The sequence below is a fragment of the Ambystoma mexicanum genome, chromosome 4q, assembly GCF_040938575.1.
Source record: "Ambystoma mexicanum isolate Mex_15411 chromosome 4q, UKY_AmexF1_1, whole genome shotgun sequence".
NCBI lineage: Eukaryota > Metazoa > Chordata > Amphibia > Caudata > Ambystomatidae > Ambystoma > Ambystoma mexicanum.
The window spans coordinates 787,556,722-787,575,642 of record NC_090928.1 but is presented as its reverse complement, the minus strand read 5'-3'; the positions used below and the strand labels follow the sequence as shown (position 1 = coordinate 787,575,642).

Genomic DNA, 18,921 nt, shown 5'->3' with positions numbered 1-18,921 from the left:
GAGTGACAGTAGTGGTGGGAAATCTTTTGACGAGTGCAGTGCACCGGCACATGACTGGACATATAGCCACAATAGGACATCCCACAGGAAGACTTGATGTGTTCCATCCTATCTGTTACATCAGACCCACAAGAGAAACCCACACCAGGAACAGCCTCAGATAAGAAGAGTGTTGCGGACCCACTGGCTGAACATTGCAGTTTTGCAGTTCAGATGTATTGGAACCTCACAGAACTACAGCTTCAAGGTTGGCACCTGTGTGTTTATGAATTTGTAGGGGCTTCCCTTTTGAGGCTGAAGTTCTGTGAAATAAACAACAACTCTGGGAGTATATGTTACAATATTTAGGGATGGGTTTGCATTTGAGCATCAGGTATTAACCTAACAGGAGTTCATTCTATTTTTCTTTGTTTAGTAAGTGCTTGCATGTAAGCTGAGCAATTGTTGCAATATCTTCACTACAGAAAACCATCTTTCAAAACCTTCATTACCAGAAACAGCCTCAGATGAGAACAGTGATGCAGACCCACTAGCTGAACATTGCAATTTTAAGTTCCGATGTATTGGAACCTCACAGAAATACAGCTTCAATGTTGGCACCTGTGTTTTATATACATATATTTTTTTTCTTACTGTTTTATTCTCTGTTTTCTCCTCCTCTACCTTCTCCCTCTCTCTTCCCGCCCTCCTTTAATTTTTCTATGCACTTACTTTATCGGAATTGTCCCTGGACTTAGTATGATAGCAAAAAATGTTTGACTCCCCCCCTCCCTTTACTTGTTTCCCCCTCCAGCACTATCTGAAATGTCGTCAGGCCTAGTCGATATTCACTAGTTTTACTCCTCTCCCTCCTTTCTACTCCCCCCAGTACCCTCCCTCACCTCTTGTTAATCTCCGGCTCTACCAGAAATGTTGTCAGGCATAGTACGGTAGTCGCCTGTCTATTTCCCATGTCCTTTCTATCTGTGTTTTAGCTCTTGCACTATCTGAAATATCATCAGGCTGAGTACGATACTTAATTTTGCATTAAAGAAGGAAGGTTTCCAATGTTAGGCATTGCCATAAACACACAGCGATATTCCGGGGTGACAACTATGGTTCTTTTTAAAGACATTTTACCTTTTACTATTGCATAACATGACATGTCCATGCCATTATTGTATTCCAGCAAGACACCAATGTACATATTGGGGAGAGATTTGATGAGCAAATTAAACATGGCAATATCATTTACTGACCAGGGAATACTATTTTCTACCGCAGGGATTAATTGCATAAATGCACAATATTGTATAACAGCATTCTATGTCCAAGAAGCACAAAGGGGCATGGTATTAGACACAAAAGTATTCCTTTATGGAGTTCAAATATTGTTAACATGGCTTGCAAGAATACAGGACAAGCTATGGAGATTACCTACATAATTGTTGTTTTGACCAGAAGTGCTCACAGACGTGGAGGCTGGGAAGATGACAATTTAGCTAGAAGCAGTAATAGTAAGGGAGGACTTACAGAGTTCCTGAGGAAGGGATAAACTGAAGAACAATGATAGCTCTTGATGAAGGGCATAGACTGAATGATTTAACAAATGAAGACCTATTTACAGATGATAAGTGTTGCTTAAAATAAGCCTTACTTATCAGTTAAAAGTTGAAAACAGGGAGACACCTCAGAGAATGTCACTAGTGAAAAGGATTATGTCTTTTCTCCAGGAAGATTTGGCACAAGTAAAAAACACATTGTGCACTATCAGTCCATACAACATTGGTTTAATAACTGGAGTAGGGGCTGTCAAAATTAAAATGCAGCAGGGAGCTTTTTTCCCTTCAATGCAGCAGTACCCCATGTCGAAAGAAGCTGATGAAGGTATTTATGACACAATCGCTGCCTTAATGCAACGGGAAATATTGGTACCATCAGAGTCCACATGCAACAGGGCTGTGTACCCAGTAAAAAAGGCAATAGGAGGGTCATGGAGATTTATCCAGAACTTACACTCCCTGAAAAATATTATTGAGGCTGAGTTCCCATTGGTCCCGAATCGAGCGACAATTTTGTGTAATATTCCATCTGAAGCTAAATGTTTTACAGTGATTGATTTAAATAATGCTTTCTTTTCCATCCCATTACATGAAAAGAGTCAGTATTTGACCTTGTTTACTTATCACGGTATCAAGCTAAAACATGCTAGTTCACCCCAGTGGTACTGTGAGTCACCTTCAGTCTTCAATCGGGTGTTACAGCTGGGTTGGGGTACATACATACTGACAGCCCAGTAATACAATATGTAGATGGCATTTTAGTCTGCAGCAAAACAGAAGAAGAGTGCAGGAAGGAATCAGTAAAACTGATAACATTCCTGGATGAAAAGGAATACAAAGTTAACAAGGAGAAAATGCAATATTGCCAGAAAGAGGTATTATACATAGGTCAGCTAATATCAAAGGAAGGAATGAAAGTTTCCCCTGCAAGAGCAGAAGCAATAATGAAAACATCCGGACCAGAGACATTGGAAATATTTCAACAATTCCTAGGTCTTTGCCATTAGTGCAGAGTGTGCATCTTTGACTACAGCACATATGCCAGAACACTTTTAAAAGGACGGAAAGAGGCACAAAAATAACAGTGTTATAGACTGGACAGGCAAAATTATAGATGCCTTTCATGAACTGAAGATAGCAATCAGCACAGCACCTGCGTTAGGGATCCCCGTTATGATGCAGAATTCTTTGTATTCTCTCATTCAAATGGAGTAGCGATGACAGCCGTACTTTCACAAAAGACTACCATGGAAAACAAACCATTAGCATTTTACAGTGGAATATTAGACCCTGTAACAAGAGGCCATTACCCATGTGAACAGGCATTGGCAGCAGTTGCCTTCGTAATTGAAAAATCTGCCAGCATCATCATGGGATGCACAGTTACATTGTATGTTGAGCATGCCCTTTTTGCTATCCTTGAAAAGCTTAAAAAGCACACTGACCACACAGACAGCCTCCAGGATTGAAGCCATTTTATCCAACCCATTGATTAACTTAGTCAGGTATTGAGTTGTCAATCCAGCTATATTTATAGCAGAACCAGTGAAGGAAGGTGATAACATGCATGATTGCATGAAGTAAACTGAATATTATGATGAGATACCACATATCGAAGAAAACGCCTTAGGAGGAGAGACCATGCTTTTCATTGATGGGTCCAAATCAATAGAACAGAGCATGGGTGAATGGCAAAGTAGGACAGCAGTAATAAAAGGAAGATTAGCAGAGCAATTTGAGACAATGACAAGTGCGCACTGGAAGTACATGAAGACGAGCCGGTAATGGTGTACTCCAGCTCTGCCTATGTGGCATCAACAGTACATGCAGGACTGTCACATTGGAAGAGGCGTGGCTTCTTATACACAGATGGCATGCCAGTGCAGCATGCATCGCTATGGGATAGGCTCATAGATGCACTCCAACTCCCATCGGCCATCGCTGTGGTGAAATGTGCAGCGCATACCAGAGGTGTAGATTTGATTTCTCACTATAACAAGGCCACTGATCATTAAACAAAAAGAGCCACACGTTTCCCCAAAATATCAGAATTTGCAACTGCACTGAATAAATACACACATGCATGCAGCATAGTGATGAAGGAGGGTTTTAATACACTACTCATAGCCCAAATTATAGAATTGCAGGGAAGAGCATCACCAGAAGACCAAGAGTTATGGAAATGAAGGGGATGCTCAATGTCCCCCATAGATGCAATGTGGCAGCAGGACAGCACAGGAAAAATTGTCATGCCTTTAGGGCTGCTCAAAGTAGCATTAGATTAATTGCATCAGTCAGCACACACATCAAGAGAATCTTTTGCAGTAGCAATCTCAGAGTGTTGGTTTGTTAAGAATTGGTCTGACTTACCAGCATATTACTGCTGGACATACTTTGCAAACAGTGAGAGGAGCAATACCCCATCCTACAGGAACATTTCAGCATTTGCATATTGACTATATAGATATATTAGAAATTTGCAATGGCTAGAGATAAATGCTAGTAGTCATTTGTTCATTTTCTCGATGGGTTGAATCAGGTTCTTGCACACATCTGGATGCCACATGTGCTGCGAAGTTCCTCATACATAAGTTCTTTCCAAGGTGGGGAGTGTGCGAAGTACTCAAATTTGACAATGGTCCACATTTCATGAATGAAGTATTTGAGCAAATCACTATTTTGTTGGGTATTAAGCATACATACTCAGACTGTTCCCACCCACAACAAGCAAATGCCATTTACAAACCCTTCAACGGCCTCCTAAAAGAGTGCATTACCACGCTAAAAGTAACACTGAAAAAAGGTTGTCTCCATTGCCTTTCTTTAGCCCTATTTGAATTACGCAATCAGCACGGCTCTGACAATCACCTGTCTCCGCATGAGCTGGTGACGGGACACAGAATGCACACACCCTCCCAAGCTTTCACTGATGCAGAAAATTTAGAAAATCTGTTAGGAAGTGAAATGCATGATAATTTGATGGCTATGGCGGTCAGTGGGGGGATACCGGCCTCGGTAAGGAGGCCGGTGCCGGTAATCCCCTACTGCTCGATTCTGAGGTCCCCTAACGGGAACCGCAAGGGACATCTGGTCGGACCACACGTCCCTTACGTGTCCCGTTAGGGGAACAGGCCGCTAATTACAGCCCTGCCATTAGCAGGCCCGTAAATAGCGCCTTCCCCATTCCCATTGAGCCCTATGGGGGCTCAAATGGGAATGGGGAATGATTGGTGCAATGGGGACTTACCGGTCCCACCAGGGTCGGACTAGACCGGTAAATCCCCATTGCACCAAACCGGACACGGTCACGGTATGGGAGGCAGCCATGGAGCTAATTGCTCCATGGCTACCATCATACTCGTAATGGCCCCCTATGTCTCAACAACTTCGAGCATGGCTTGGGGAGTCTAAGAAGATTGATGAAGCAACTGAACAGGCTGATCTGAAAACATTGCTGAAACACCTAGCATTATTCCCCGGGGACAAGGTTTGCAGCAAAGGTTTTTGTAGACAGTGGCACAAGCCTCAGTTTGAGGGGTCACAGATAGTTGTGGCAGTCACCACAAAAGCTGGTATATTAGAAGGAAGGAGGGCCTGGTTTTACCTCAGTGACATCAGCATTTAAAAAGGAGAGATCCCTCTGCCTGCTATCCCAGAGCATGAAAGTGAAGATGAAATAAGAGAAGTCCAGATGAGGTCCGTGACGAGAGTTAATCAGCAGTAAGAAGCTTAAAAGAGACATTGATTGCTCTGTAGATACACAGACAATTAAGTAAAGGTTACTGCTACTACATTGCATAAAGAAGAGCACCAAATGATTCCTATAAAAAATATGTTTTTCATGGTTTTATACAATCTGAGGAAAGCTTATCCTTTTTTTAGGAGTGTAGAATATTAGTCTCTCAGTGTTATTGTTCAACATAAAAGCGTATTCCGTCTTTGTAAAAGGTTTTCACTGGAAACTGGCATGATTTATGTTCTGACCATTTACTCTATGAAGAAACTGAAAAGGATTTTCTTTTGGAGGACATACTGGGATGATTCCATCATATTAGATATGTACTTTTAGCTCTTAGAATGAGTACCACTCCTAGTTATTTGCAAAATGTAAACACATTAGCAGTAATGCTTATAGCAAAATGTGTCTACATTGTGTAGCTTTTATTTTATCATCCTTATGGCACTGAGAGAATTTGTACTTTATAATGACGCCAGACCAGGGTACAAAAGTATCGCAACTATCACAGTAACAAGGGAGATGGTAACACATTAATTCCCTACATTAACTACACGGATGAAGAGACTGAAAATAATTGTGCCAGATGAATTTGGGCACATGAATCAATATATTACTAATTCCAATCAAGTCACTAATAATTTGTGGTATCAGCACATGTGCAGTGTGGGGAGAGAGAAGTGCGAAGAGAGCTGCTATGTGTGTCTCCTTATCCCCTATGCCATGAGCCACAGAGATACCAGCAATTAAGGCACACTGCCTAATGCACCTAGCACTTTGCACAACTAGGGGACAATTCCAAAGGAAATGGGCCTCTTTGCGAAGGATGTCAAAAATGACATTCCCATATGAAGATAGCAACATAAAAACAATATCGATGATGGATGATCCTTGGAGGAAAATATAGTTTTGCAATACATAGTAGAAACCCTGAATAAAGGAGAAGTTAGGGTAGCTGAACACAAGCTATTACAGTGCCCTGATTCTGCAGAAAGAGGGAGGCTTGGAATGCCTGTTTGTTGGGAGAGACCTCAATCATTAATATATGTACATATATGTACCTCTGGAGGTGGGGTTGAAGGAATGATGAAATGCAAAGCACAAGCAATCCTGACAGTACCAGTAGAGGTGGTGCAAACTGCAAATGAGGTATGGCTTAAATAATGGACTGAATATTCCAACTTACTCATTTGGGTGGAGGATGAAGCAGGTCCCCTGCCTGTCATACCCATAAACGATGCCACACTATGTTTTAAGAATGTTGGTAGGGTGAAAGTTGGTGAGAACAAGGGATGCAAATGCAGAATGAATTACCCGGGTATGACAATTGGCACTGCCGTACTCATGGACCACTATTGGGCTTGTGGTTCAAAAGCTTACAATCAATTGCCCCTGAATTGGGAAGGCATATGTTCCATAGTGCTATTAAGTACACCAGCTCTAGTAATAATAAGTGCAAATTGATAATTTTCCCCGAGTGGATGCAAAAAAGGTCCCTTACCTTTAGACACAGTTTCAGCTAAATCAATAGAGGACCATGATGACATACCATATGAGCATAAGTTGTTCGGTAGGATGGCAATGTTCTTTATGTCCCTCTTTTCTCCCAGTTTTCAGGCATCAATGAATACAAAATGGCTACAAATAACCAGATGGGAGTTGTGGCAAATAATAAATGCAACTGTGAAAGGTTGTAATGCCATAACAGGGGAGGTGAGGCGCATCAGACTTATGATCCTCCAGAATAGGTATGTCCTTGATTTAATAATGGCCTTAGAGGGTGGTGTGTGCGTATATATTGAGCCTTCTTGCTGCATGTACACACGATGAAAGAATGGAGAACTCACATAGGCCATAAACACCTTAAAGGACTTGCATACTAAGATGGTGGAAGAGCTGGCAGAGCCTGAACATTATTACTGGTTCAGCTACCTGTTCTCATGGACACGAATCTGGCTGGCTGATGCATTCGAAATACTAATAGCAATAGTATTACTGGCTTTTTGCATTCTAAGAATAGTAATAAACAGTTACAAAAAGGCTACCAAAGTAACAGTTAGAATGCAAATAGTAATAAACATGAATGCTCACATACAATAGAACACTCAAACAGATGGCTTGCCTGGTGCACAGGCAATGGGAAGCACTGTTGCACCTCCAGTATCAATGTTTCCTTGTCCTCAGGACCCTCACAATTACACTGAGCGCTGAGTATATTGTGTGTCCACTGGAGAATGCTGCTATATGATCTGAAGCATGGACGTACATGTCAGATATACCGGCACCCTGATGGGTTTGACCAAAGTATGGATACCGAAAGAGCATTTTACGGGGGACGGCATGAAGGAGGGTATGGTCGAGGACTCCACCAGAGGGGGACATTTTGAGAGGCAGATGAATGCGTCATCCATAACTATTTCCTCTGCCCTGAACCAATATAGCACAGGTGAGAAACGTTACTCACTAAGGCATCCATACCACTGATATCTCAGACAGATACACAGGATATGAATACAATCAAAAATAAAGATGGTGTGTGTAAACAAACTCACAATGAAACAACACATATGCATGCATTAGACATGAAGAAAACATGCATACAACACAAAGAAGGGATACATTAGGTCAAATATGCATTTATACATGAAGAATATTAACATTGAATCCATAAGTTATGAATAATAAGCAATATATATGCTGAAGGCAACATGAACTCTCTCATCTCATTCTACACTCCCTCCTGCTCTCTCCGATCTGCAGACCTCTTCCTTCTCTCTGTTCCCCTGTCTCCATGCGCCTCCTCTCCTTTTCGCTCCTTTCAGCTCCTTGCCCCCCTCCACTGGAACTCCTTTCCTCTCTCTATCTGTTCCATCCCCACCTATTCCTCCTTTCGTGTCTCCTTAAAATCTCTTCTTCTCCACTCCCCTCCCTGATACTCTCATTCCCTCCTCCACCTTCCCCTCACCCTTTTTTGCCCTCCTCTTCTTTCTTTCTCCCTGCTCTGTTTCCTCGTAAGTCCCATTTCCTCCTCTCTCGCCCTTAGCTTATTCCACTTCCTGTTCCCCACTTCCTTCCCCTCTTCACCCCCTCTTCCCTCGTTTATCTTTACTGGCAAATTGTTCTACTTGCTGCATTACTGGTTTGAATCATATTTTGTCATTTTTTCTACTGTTATTGTATCCTTTTTGTTATAATGTAAAGCGCTTTGGCGTAAAGCGCTATATAAACAGAATAAACATAAACATAAACATGAATGACATGCGTATATAGCTCACTAACATAGAAACACAACAGTAATGGGCAGCCATCTTTTCCAAAATGGAAGCCACAGTAAATGAAAGGCCTCAAGGCTTCATGGGAACTTAAAATGCTGAAATACAGAAATGCAGATTGCAGAAGAGCTCAGACAGTAGCTATGCAGACCAAGCCAAGGTTTCTGAGAAATTAGGGAGGGTTCGAATGTTGCAGAAAAGGCACAAGATAATAATTTCAAGAACACAAGAAGAATACTCTATGTTTAATTAAAGGTAGGAGAAGAACAACTGACCATTGTGAGCTAGGTACAGAATAACTATAAACCCAAAGACTCCATAGGGAACAGATAATGAAAGTCCCCAGTGGTGGAGAAAGCAATACCACTCAAACTAATATTAGCTATAATCCCAATAAATGCATGGTGGAACACGTGACCTATAATTGAAGAACACTGTCTATTCATTAGCTATGAAAACAGATAGAACACCTGCCTTTCTCCTCATGCATATTCCCAGACATGAGGCACCATACAAGGCCAATTATAAAGGAATCATCCAGGCTCATGGGCTAGGAATAAGGGATGGTATATTTTCTAACTGAAAGGAAATCAGTCTGCGGACCTCTCTTCCCTTATTCCTGTCTGGCTCATGTCTTGACGACGTATCAATTGTCCAAGATTGGTCAGTAGAAACCAACCAATCAACATCTCTAATGCTAAGCCGCCAAGTACGAGTTGCACCAACCAATAGGGTTGTTCTGAGGTGATGTGTATTCACTATTATCAATGTAGATGTGGTCTCAGGAGGAGCCATCAAATTGTGATTATCCAATGGGAAAGTTTAATCTGTATACAATGTACGAGCAGTTAATTCCCTTAACCAATCCCTTTACCTCACAGGTTTTGGTAACTAAGATTGTAATGTGACATCATTCATGACGGTTGTTGACCTTAAAGGATGTGGTTTTCTATGGACGCTCGGAGAGCGTCACCCTTTTGCTCGTATGATGTCCCGCCTTCATTTTGGATGTTAATAAAGCTTGGTTTTGCCTTTCACTTTGTCTACTTCCAGGCTCCCGATCCTGTTCATACATTCGGGGTTTTCCATGCCATAATTACAGAAGGCTGTCTATTCATTTGATCTTTCTTAAATACAGATTCCCCATATATATGAGAGAAATACCTCATTCTAGCCTTCTTTGTCTCACAGTGTGATCATGTATGTCATTAGGTTGAACATCCTCAGGAAATTTGTCTTAAGAGTTAATGTTAGGAGACATAGTGTACGTCCCTGCATTGATTATTAAAGTGTGTCTACCATATCTACCATATACTTTTTCGTCTATCAATGTATCTTTTTTTTTGTTTTATTCTCTTTTACATCTAAGTGTTTATTCTGTTTGGATTGGCAAAACCAGTGATGACCAACTAGCTCTTGGCATGTGGCCACTGGAACAAAATATAATCTCCTTTAGGTTGAAGGATGAATTTGGTACAGCAAAGATCTCAGACCAGTTACTGAGTAAGATGGTCGGAAACATTTGACTTACCCAGATGTTTAGGCTGTGACTCAATTGATCTCTCACCTTGGACTGTGCTGGCTTGGGATGGTGGGAGTTGTAGTCAAAAATACCTTTGGTGATATTACATACATTTGCAACAGGGCAAGCGAAATTAGCACAAGGGCCAAAACGTCTGTAAAGCATAAAACAACATTATTTTTTAAGGCATTTTTGCACTAGGGCTATAATGTTGTCTATTCCAAAAAATCTGCGAAAGAATTTTTTTTTCCCTAGTGCAATGTTTGCCCTAGTGCTATTTGTCCATGCACCATTGCAAGGTTTCTGTAATACCATGCTAAGAGAGTCAAGGTGGCAGGCCCCGCTCTAGAAATATACCCTTCCACCTCCATTGCTAGAACAGGCCTTTCTACTGTGTGAATCCAGAGAAACGGACTGAAAGCTGGTAGGTTCAACTTCCAATAATATGCATTAATTCAACAAATTAATTACCCATGCTTAATTCACAACGATTCTATCAAAGCAAATGAAAGAAAATATACACATACAAATGCAATTAATTTTGAATAGCACTTCACTTGTGGAATAAAACATGTCTCCACCAGGTTTAAAAATGTTTATGCAGACAAATACACAGCAGATGCTTGGCACCATTTTGTCTAGATACAAGTAGTAATGGTGGTATGCAGTGATAATGTCACCGGGGAAATGGCCGCCAAGTGGTAACATTACCCTACAAATGTGCCCTCCAGACAATCAAACACTATCCTCGAAAAATTCTAGGATTGGAAGTAATAATATATAATTATACCCCTCCTAGAATATTTGGGGGAAGAAATTTAGGTCGTCAAGTAAAAAAGTTGCCTACCGTAATGATATCAAGGAAAGGGCAACATAGGTGGAAATTGACAGTGTAGAAGTTCCAAACAACTACAAAACGAGAATTGGACATTATTATAAATATTATTACACAGGAAAACATACCCGCCATTTCAGACTAAATCTAATATTCATACGGCCAACAGACAATTTTTTAGAAGGTGCGATATGTAAAGTAGCATGATTCTATGGTTAAAAAAGCACCATCTCACCTTTGAGCATCTGTTACAAACCACTGTGAGTCCATAGAAATAAGAGCCTGGTCCGCGGAATAGTTTGCTGCCTATGCTAGCCATAAGCCATTTGGAACATGTTGAGTACTGATAACAACATTGCAACCAGACCATGCATCTGCGGAAAAAGACATTCTCATTGCAATCCCAGGCTACTCGGGTTGGGCCACATGCTATACTTCCACAGGCAATTTTCACCGATGCATTATTATTTCTTCTGATTGATAATGCCTTTATGGAGAATGTTGCCACGTATGAGACCAGCAGAGCCAATGCGTCCAGATGATAATACAAATTTCTGCTTCTCAAAGGGAGAATGGCCATTTTTGTGCACTTTCATATGCCACAAACACAAGAGCAGAAATGAGCTGGGATCCTGTTCAAGCCTCTGCCACATGGCAGTTGACAATCGATGTACTATAGAGATCCCACACAGCACATTATCAATGAAATACAGTAGTGCCGCATGCTTCCTATACCTTGAGGTCATGGATTTGGTCAATGCCAAAATTCACCTTTCCACCGCTTTACCACCACCCATGTATGACTTTGCAACCAGTATTTGGAGTTGCTTTAAAAATAAGCCTGAATTTCACTAATCAACTTCCCAACATACATTATTTTTGTACAACGAACTGACCAAACACAACAGCTTTGACAGATCCCTTATATATTTTGCCACTATGTTCTGATCTACAGTAGAATTAGGGGACGCCAGTCTAACCCCCAGGATTTTTTCACGATATCCTGTTTGCGTTTATCAGGGGCAGAGCCTACCCAGTAGCTAGAAACTTCAGCTCCATATGTAGCGTGGGCCACAGTTTTGCATAAGAGGACAGAAGTTGGACTTTATTGGATTAAGCACCTATATTCCCCTATATTGTAGTAGAAACAAAAGAGAGACCTGCACTTTGTGCCATCCACTCTTGTGTACGTTTGAAATGTGCTACCATAGGTGTAATTGCAGAGCACACATTCGCTCCCTCTCATCTTGCCACGATTGACAGTTAACATATGTTTATTATAACGCAATATAATAGAACTCATTTTATTGGCCTCAGAAGGATAAAGGGCTGAGTGGACCTGCCAGGATTCGAACCTGTGACCATGCGATTACATACAAATCTCTGCAGAGGATGCATTAGTCCACTGTACCACAGACCCTGCTGCTTCCCGTTTAGAACCTGATGCAAATCTAGTCCATAAGTGGTCATCAATCGAATCTACTTCATAGTTAGGATTATTCGCCATCGTAACCTAGATGTGATTACCCCTCTCATAACTATAACTCTATATTTGTTCACATGAATATTAGGATCTGCTGTCTGCAATTCAGCAACCGTATTAAGGTGTTTTCAGTTTTTGCCCAGTTTGAAAATGCCCTGATTAACTGGGAAGTACTGAGTTCACTAATCAATACTCCCAATTTGTACTCAAATACTGGTATTAGCGCCTGGTGCCATTATGCATTTGGACAATCCATCACCCCTCCTCAATTCAACCCAAGTCTGTCAAAGTGTGTTTCCATTGACAGTATCAAAAGCTGATCCACAGATGAGAGGTACACTTCTCCTCTCTTCCAGAGGCCGCTCCTGAACACAGCTAAATGCCGAGCAAGACACTAGTTGACTGAATATTTTGCCCTTTGATGTTACACCTGACTTTTCATCAGTATTGCTAGTTCTCCTGTCAAGTCGAAGAGGCGATAATACAGGAATACACTACAGAATTATGCATCTGTTATCTATTAGAATAATCGGGATACGGCAGCTAGTTTACAGTCTGCCTTTTTTCATTTGTATTTGTTTTTAACAAACGGCCTGTGATGACTGCATTTAATACAGCAAGTATCCTGGATATCTGAAATATAGCTCGCAGAATCTTGGGGAATACCATCGGCTCACAGTACCTTTGCTCCATTCTTCTCTTTGACTGCTGTGTTGTTCATTTCATAGTAAAGTCTATTGGTTTTGTCATAAGTTGGTTCAATCATTTTGCATCTGTTTCTGGTTCAGTGGAGGGTTAGGACAGGGAGATTCCGTGGGTAATAATAAGCAGCGCTCAGATACCTGAGGGTTTGTAGCGCTATATAAAAGCCTAATTATTATTATTATTATTATTGGTCATTATTTTCCTTGGGACACCATAGGTCTAAGGTAAAAAGGTATATTTCAATGGCGGCATCCATTTGAAAAACGCTTTGTGAATCAGTCCCTATGTGGTTCTTAAAGCAACAAATGACTAATCCCCCCTTTCCTGGTCCTCCACTGAACCCTACCAGTGTGTAAAATGCTCTTAACAACGTGAGGCACTTAACCCTGCAAGAAACTACATGGATCAGATAAAATATTTAGCTCAATTAAAAATCTGGTGACTGATTTCTATAGCGTAAAGTAGCTGTATTCATTTGTTTGTATGATTTATTTTTTCTTTAAAACAAATTCCTATAGCTAATGTGACCTTATGTTGTCGTGGTGTCTATGGTGCTTGTTAAGGATTTCCAAAAATAGCATCTTCCTTTCTGTACATTCTTTGCCAATCTACTTCTCTGCAACACTACTTTGTGGTTTTCAGGACCACGAAAGACCATCTAATGTTAGGTCTAGTACTTCTTGTAACCTCCAATGGATAAACATCACTCCCACCTATAGCCCTAAAATCCTTTCATTCACAAAAAGCAACATTCACTTGGGGAAAGAGAGGCTTAGGATGGCTCCCTTTCCTTGAAATGACCTGTAATGTAGGCACCCTACACCAAACTCGATGGTTAATAAAGCAATAATCAAGTTAAGATGTCTTCTAGTTCATGCCAAAAGTAGGGACAAATGGTAAATGCATACAGTTTTGCCACTTACTTACATTGTTTAATTTGTATTTATTTATTTGTAATGTGCATGCCCAAAAGGAACCAGGCAGGGAACCTGCATCTGGCCACGGAGTACACAAACTAGTGAGTAAGGACAAATAGTTATGAAACACAGGTACATTTTTCATTTGTTTGAAAGCAACACAGAAAGTATTGAGGGGTGCACTTATATGCTGAACTTCTTCTTCTGGAGCAATGTCATAAGCAAGATGCTATTTTATAAATTTCACATTCACAAATGATATCCGCAAGATTGATTGGTTGATTGGAAATCTTTGATCTATGTGCTGCTATGTAGAACATTCTCTGACTGTATTCAGGGCCACACGATTACTCATCAACGTCTTGTCTCCCATCAGGCAGTCCACCCACCCACCGTGAGCTGGAGGTACCAATAGGCCGTTCTAGCGACTAAATTCAAGATGTTTGTGGGAGCATGACTACATTCTGAAAACCCCACACTGTGGAAGTCTAGCTCCCTTCTCTCACTCTCTAAGAGTGTGATCCTGCCAAGTGTGAAAAACGCACCTGATCGCTGTTGCCCAGGCCTTGGCGGGCCGTGTGGAACAAGGGTGCTATTTATAAGCCTCAAACAAATAAGTATGCAATGAAATACGTTGATCTTAGCAATGAAAACTACAATCATTGGGAAAGTGTTTGCTATAATGGTGCCATTCAGGCATTGAAAGTATCATTAAGGGAACCTAGATGATAAAAACGCTACCATGTTGCTAATCATAATGGATCTATTATTAGAACTCCGGCACGGCAGGGTGCTCCATTAAAGTCTTTGCTGCATCAGCAAAAGATGATCTTTCAAATTAAGGGAACGCTCAATTTCAAACGGATTTCAAAAATAATTATCCATTTTAAGAGGAACTCTGTCAAATTTGATATTGTGAAACTGACATTGTTCTCAATTAAAACAGAATCAAATTATGGAATATTCCCAGTGTCAGAATTCAACCAATATGTGAGTGTTATAGGTTTACGTGCACTGGAGCAGTGTACATGAATAGATCCTGTGGCACGTACTTCTGGCTATGTGAACCTTTTGTACCAATTAGCTATTGCAAAATGTTTCTTTTCACTGATCAATTGAAGTCAAATGTTGTTTCTACACTGGTTGGCCAGTGCAGATGTTGCTACAACGTTTTTCTTGCACCAGTGCAAAATTGCCCCGCAAGGGACAACTTTTGTTTTTTGGCCCATTGTTTTACCATATAGTTTTTAAGAGAAGGCATTTCCTAAAGGTATCTGTGGAAATATCTTGATTGCTATTCCTTTTCAGGCCTGCATTCCGCCAACAGTTCTGTACAGAAACTCAAAATACACTCAAGTTCAGGGGTCTGCAGCCACAGGTTCTGCAGGTGTTTTGAAGTATGACTCACATGATCCCTCATCATTGACCATGCCAACTAGGGGTGATGGGAGTTGTAGTCCCAAACATTGGAGAACTAAATGTTGCAGACCCCTTTTACTTAAAGCAACGGAAAATTATACATAAAGCACTTGGTCGCGTAAACTGAACTTGGCCGTGACAATTAAAATTGTTACATTTGGTGATTGTTTTTTTTTTATATACATGTGTAGTTAATGTGAGCTTTTATTGTCGATATATTAAAAATACATATATAATTCACATGGCAAGTGGACACTGTCACTCAGCACAATGTATGTACTTAATAGTACCTAGTCCTATTTAGCACCACAGGGAAAACACGAAAACATGAATACAAGTAAACAGAAAGCTCTTCTTTTCCCCACTGGAAGCTCATCCGTTGTCGTTGGGCCCAACATGTTATCTAATGGATGTAATGCAGCATGCAACTGCTGCTAGTGGTTCATCTACACTTAAGGCCACCAAACAGCTACGGAAGCCTTTGGACGTGGGAGTTATGGGGAGAACATTTCATTTTTGTCAACTACTTGGGTGAGAGAAGATGAGTGTTTTGGCGACACAGATTGATACAGGATACGTTTTCTTCCAAAGGAAGGAAGAGTGCACTGAGACGGAACGGCCTCCTTTCTTGATTCGGCTCAATCAGTGGAAGGCGATGGCCCTAAAGGGTCAAGATCAAGGACCCAAGAAAGAAGACATGAAGGAAAGTGAGAAGTACACTAGTGCACGTATCACTTTTCTTGTACATGCCTGTGGTTATTTGCAAAGCTGATTGTCTATACAACTGTTGCGTAATATGTGTGCTTGTTTTTATTTATAGGTCTGCGTGTGTGCTATTTACATAATGCTGGTGCATCTGTGCTTATCTGTATACATGTTTCTGTTCATTTCTGTGCATGTAAAATCGAGCGTTTGTGTAGGTGTGCTGGGAAAAATGTGTGCTTGTGCATGTGTGTGAAACAGAGAAGAACAGAGCGGAGAAAGAGAGAAAGAGAGGGAAGCGTAGGCAGGGAAGGAGAGATATTATCACTAGGCGAGGAAAAAGTTGGAAGGTTGTATTCCAAATGGTAGTTGCGATGTTGACAGTGGTGACCTGTAATTATTCCCAGGCTAATCTCAGCGCGGTTGCCCTGCTTCCTCATTATTCATCCTGGCATCCCACGGCATCAGCATGTAATTGAATCTGAAGGGACGTGGAGGGAGATTATGTTGAGAAACAAGCTGCATATTTTATCAAACAGCAGATATCTCCCGCAGGACGTAACACACATGCCCCTCCATGGTAAAACGGATAGGTGACTGGGGGTAGCTACATAGACAGGCAGACATAAACAGCTAGGCAGCTAGGTGGATCGATAGATAGATAATGTAGGTCTAGCGATTGACAGACCTATAGATAAAAGGTGGGAGGGACAGAATTAAGTGAATTCAAGCGACTAGTTATATCAGCTGTAAGGCGCAGCACACATGTCCGAATGAGTTCCTAGTTAGGCATGCAGATTAGAAGATGGCTTGCGTGATTTTACTGGCTGGCAGGACAGGGATGCCATTGCATTGTCGAGTGTCCCTGAACTAAGCGAACACGGGCACTTCAGCTGCTTCAAGGGGCACCCCCTGATCAGCTGTGCCTGGAGTTACAGTGCATCCTGGCAGAAGCTTGAGGCCGAACCTTTCCGGGCAATTCTTTCTAATGTCCCGTCGAATGGGCACCAAACTTCAGACACTAGCAGTGATTTGGTTGTAAAGGTTTGTAGGGGTTTTGGGGGGGTGTTGATATTGAATGGCTGCTGTACTCGGTCATTTATGTTGTACAAGTGCACCCCCATTTATTAAACAGACCGATGTATGCCTCACCTCAATACCACTGCCCGTGAATTGGTATTTGGAGAAATACATATTGAATTAAACATCTAGATATTGTTAGTACGAAACTAGCCATTATGCCGTTGCAGAGATGAATGTGTACTGCATAAAATAGATGGATGCATACGTTGTCCACAACTTGGTGTGCCGTACAGAACCAGATTCATCCAGAAATAAATGGCTGGGCAGAGTATGCAGTTAAGGTGGTCTTACCTTCCTGACACCACTAAAGCCATGTTCTGCGCCAAGTTGTTTGGCTTCTGCTTCTCCCCCTTTGTGCAACTCAACCAAAAAATGCTGGGTGAGCACAGCCTCTCCGGCAGAGGCAAAGACAGCCGCCCCAAGCAGAACGAGCCCGGCGATCCTGCACTCTGAGGCGCCCGGTGCCTTCATCCTCCTGCCCTCTCCCTGACAGTGACTGCTCGGTGGGGGATGCAGGGATTGCCTCGAGCCGGCCAGGAGGATGGGCTGGAGCTCCGACGCGCGGATGGGACTATGTTGTGCCTTCTTCAAGCATCTCTCATGCCCGTGCGAGTCCGCTGGCCTGCCCGGAGGATGCTGCTGCCGCCTGCCGTGTGTGTGCGAGGCTGCCTTTGATGCCCACTCTGCATCTCCAGCTCCTCCTCATCTATAATTCAGAGGCAGCGAAAAGAGGGCACTTGCCTGGTGATGTCAGCCTGCGCCTCCGCCAATCCCCTTCTTTTGAGATGTGTGCCGGGGCGGGCAGGGCTGGAGGGGGAGACCCTCCCACCGAGTCACACACCCATGCCGGGCTGGTACAGTACTGAAGGCAGCGCTGGCGCTGATATGCGGTCTCCTGATTCAGCACCCTGGAGAGTTCCTTCCTCCATTGCTCAGCCTGCGGAGGGCTGGGCAGCTGGGCTGTTCAGTGTTTACAGGCAGTATGACCTGAATGCCGAGGCAGGAAAAGCGGGCAGGTTTCCGCCGTGTAAGTGCATCATGAATTACAAAACGGCAAAAAGGCCATAATCCAAAACCGATTTCTATGTTCATGTTGACATTTGCATTCCGTGCACTGCTACTGTGGATGTTACTTAAGCTCAGTGGTTGTCCTAGATATCCTCCGCGCACTTTAAATGAACCCAACTCTTTTCGAGTTTTAATGGTATGAATTTCCCAGTAGAGGAACTGAGTCCTTCTGATCCAAGCGATTATTTTGTAACCTGAAACTTTAGAAGAGGATATCTGCTTTTCTATTCAAGATGGATTACTAGTGGGTTTAGCATCCGGTAGGTAAGTGTTGCTGCTTTTCTAGGGACGACATACACCTTTGCAGGCATGACCTGTAAATCAGCTGTGATGCTATGACGCTATTCTGCTACGACATCGACCAGTTTGGCAAATGATGATGCCATGGACTAGCGGCTCTACCAGATGGCACACATTTTAATCCCAGTTTCTGACGAAATAACCTCTGCTCTGCAAGAGTACAGGGGTGATGTGAGGAATTCGGCTATTCACACGGTGGGTGTGCACTCACCTGGGCTTTTTTAATCTTTTTTAAGAAATTAAATAATGGGAGATCAACCTCGGAAAATGGATGGGGCTAATCTACACACATTTTCCTATGTTCACCGCACGACAAACCCATAGACCTGTGTACTTTT

General features: G+C 42.1%; 1 protein-coding gene across 1 annotated transcript in view; it reads right to left on the bottom strand.

Moving 5' to 3' along the window:
• PCSK2 (proprotein convertase subtilisin/kexin type 2) overlaps nt 1-17,925 on the bottom strand; it is a 1,398,208-nt gene extending 1,380,283 nt beyond the window's left edge. The window contains exon 1 of the mRNA XM_069608350.1: nt 17,507-17,925. Within this exon, the coding sequence (XP_069464451.1) occupies nt 17,507-17,686 (180 nt within the window). The 5' untranslated portion in view covers nt 17,687-17,925. The remainder of the gene's footprint in view (nt 1-17,506) is intronic.
• Nucleotides 17,926-18,921: the final 996 nt, after the last annotated feature.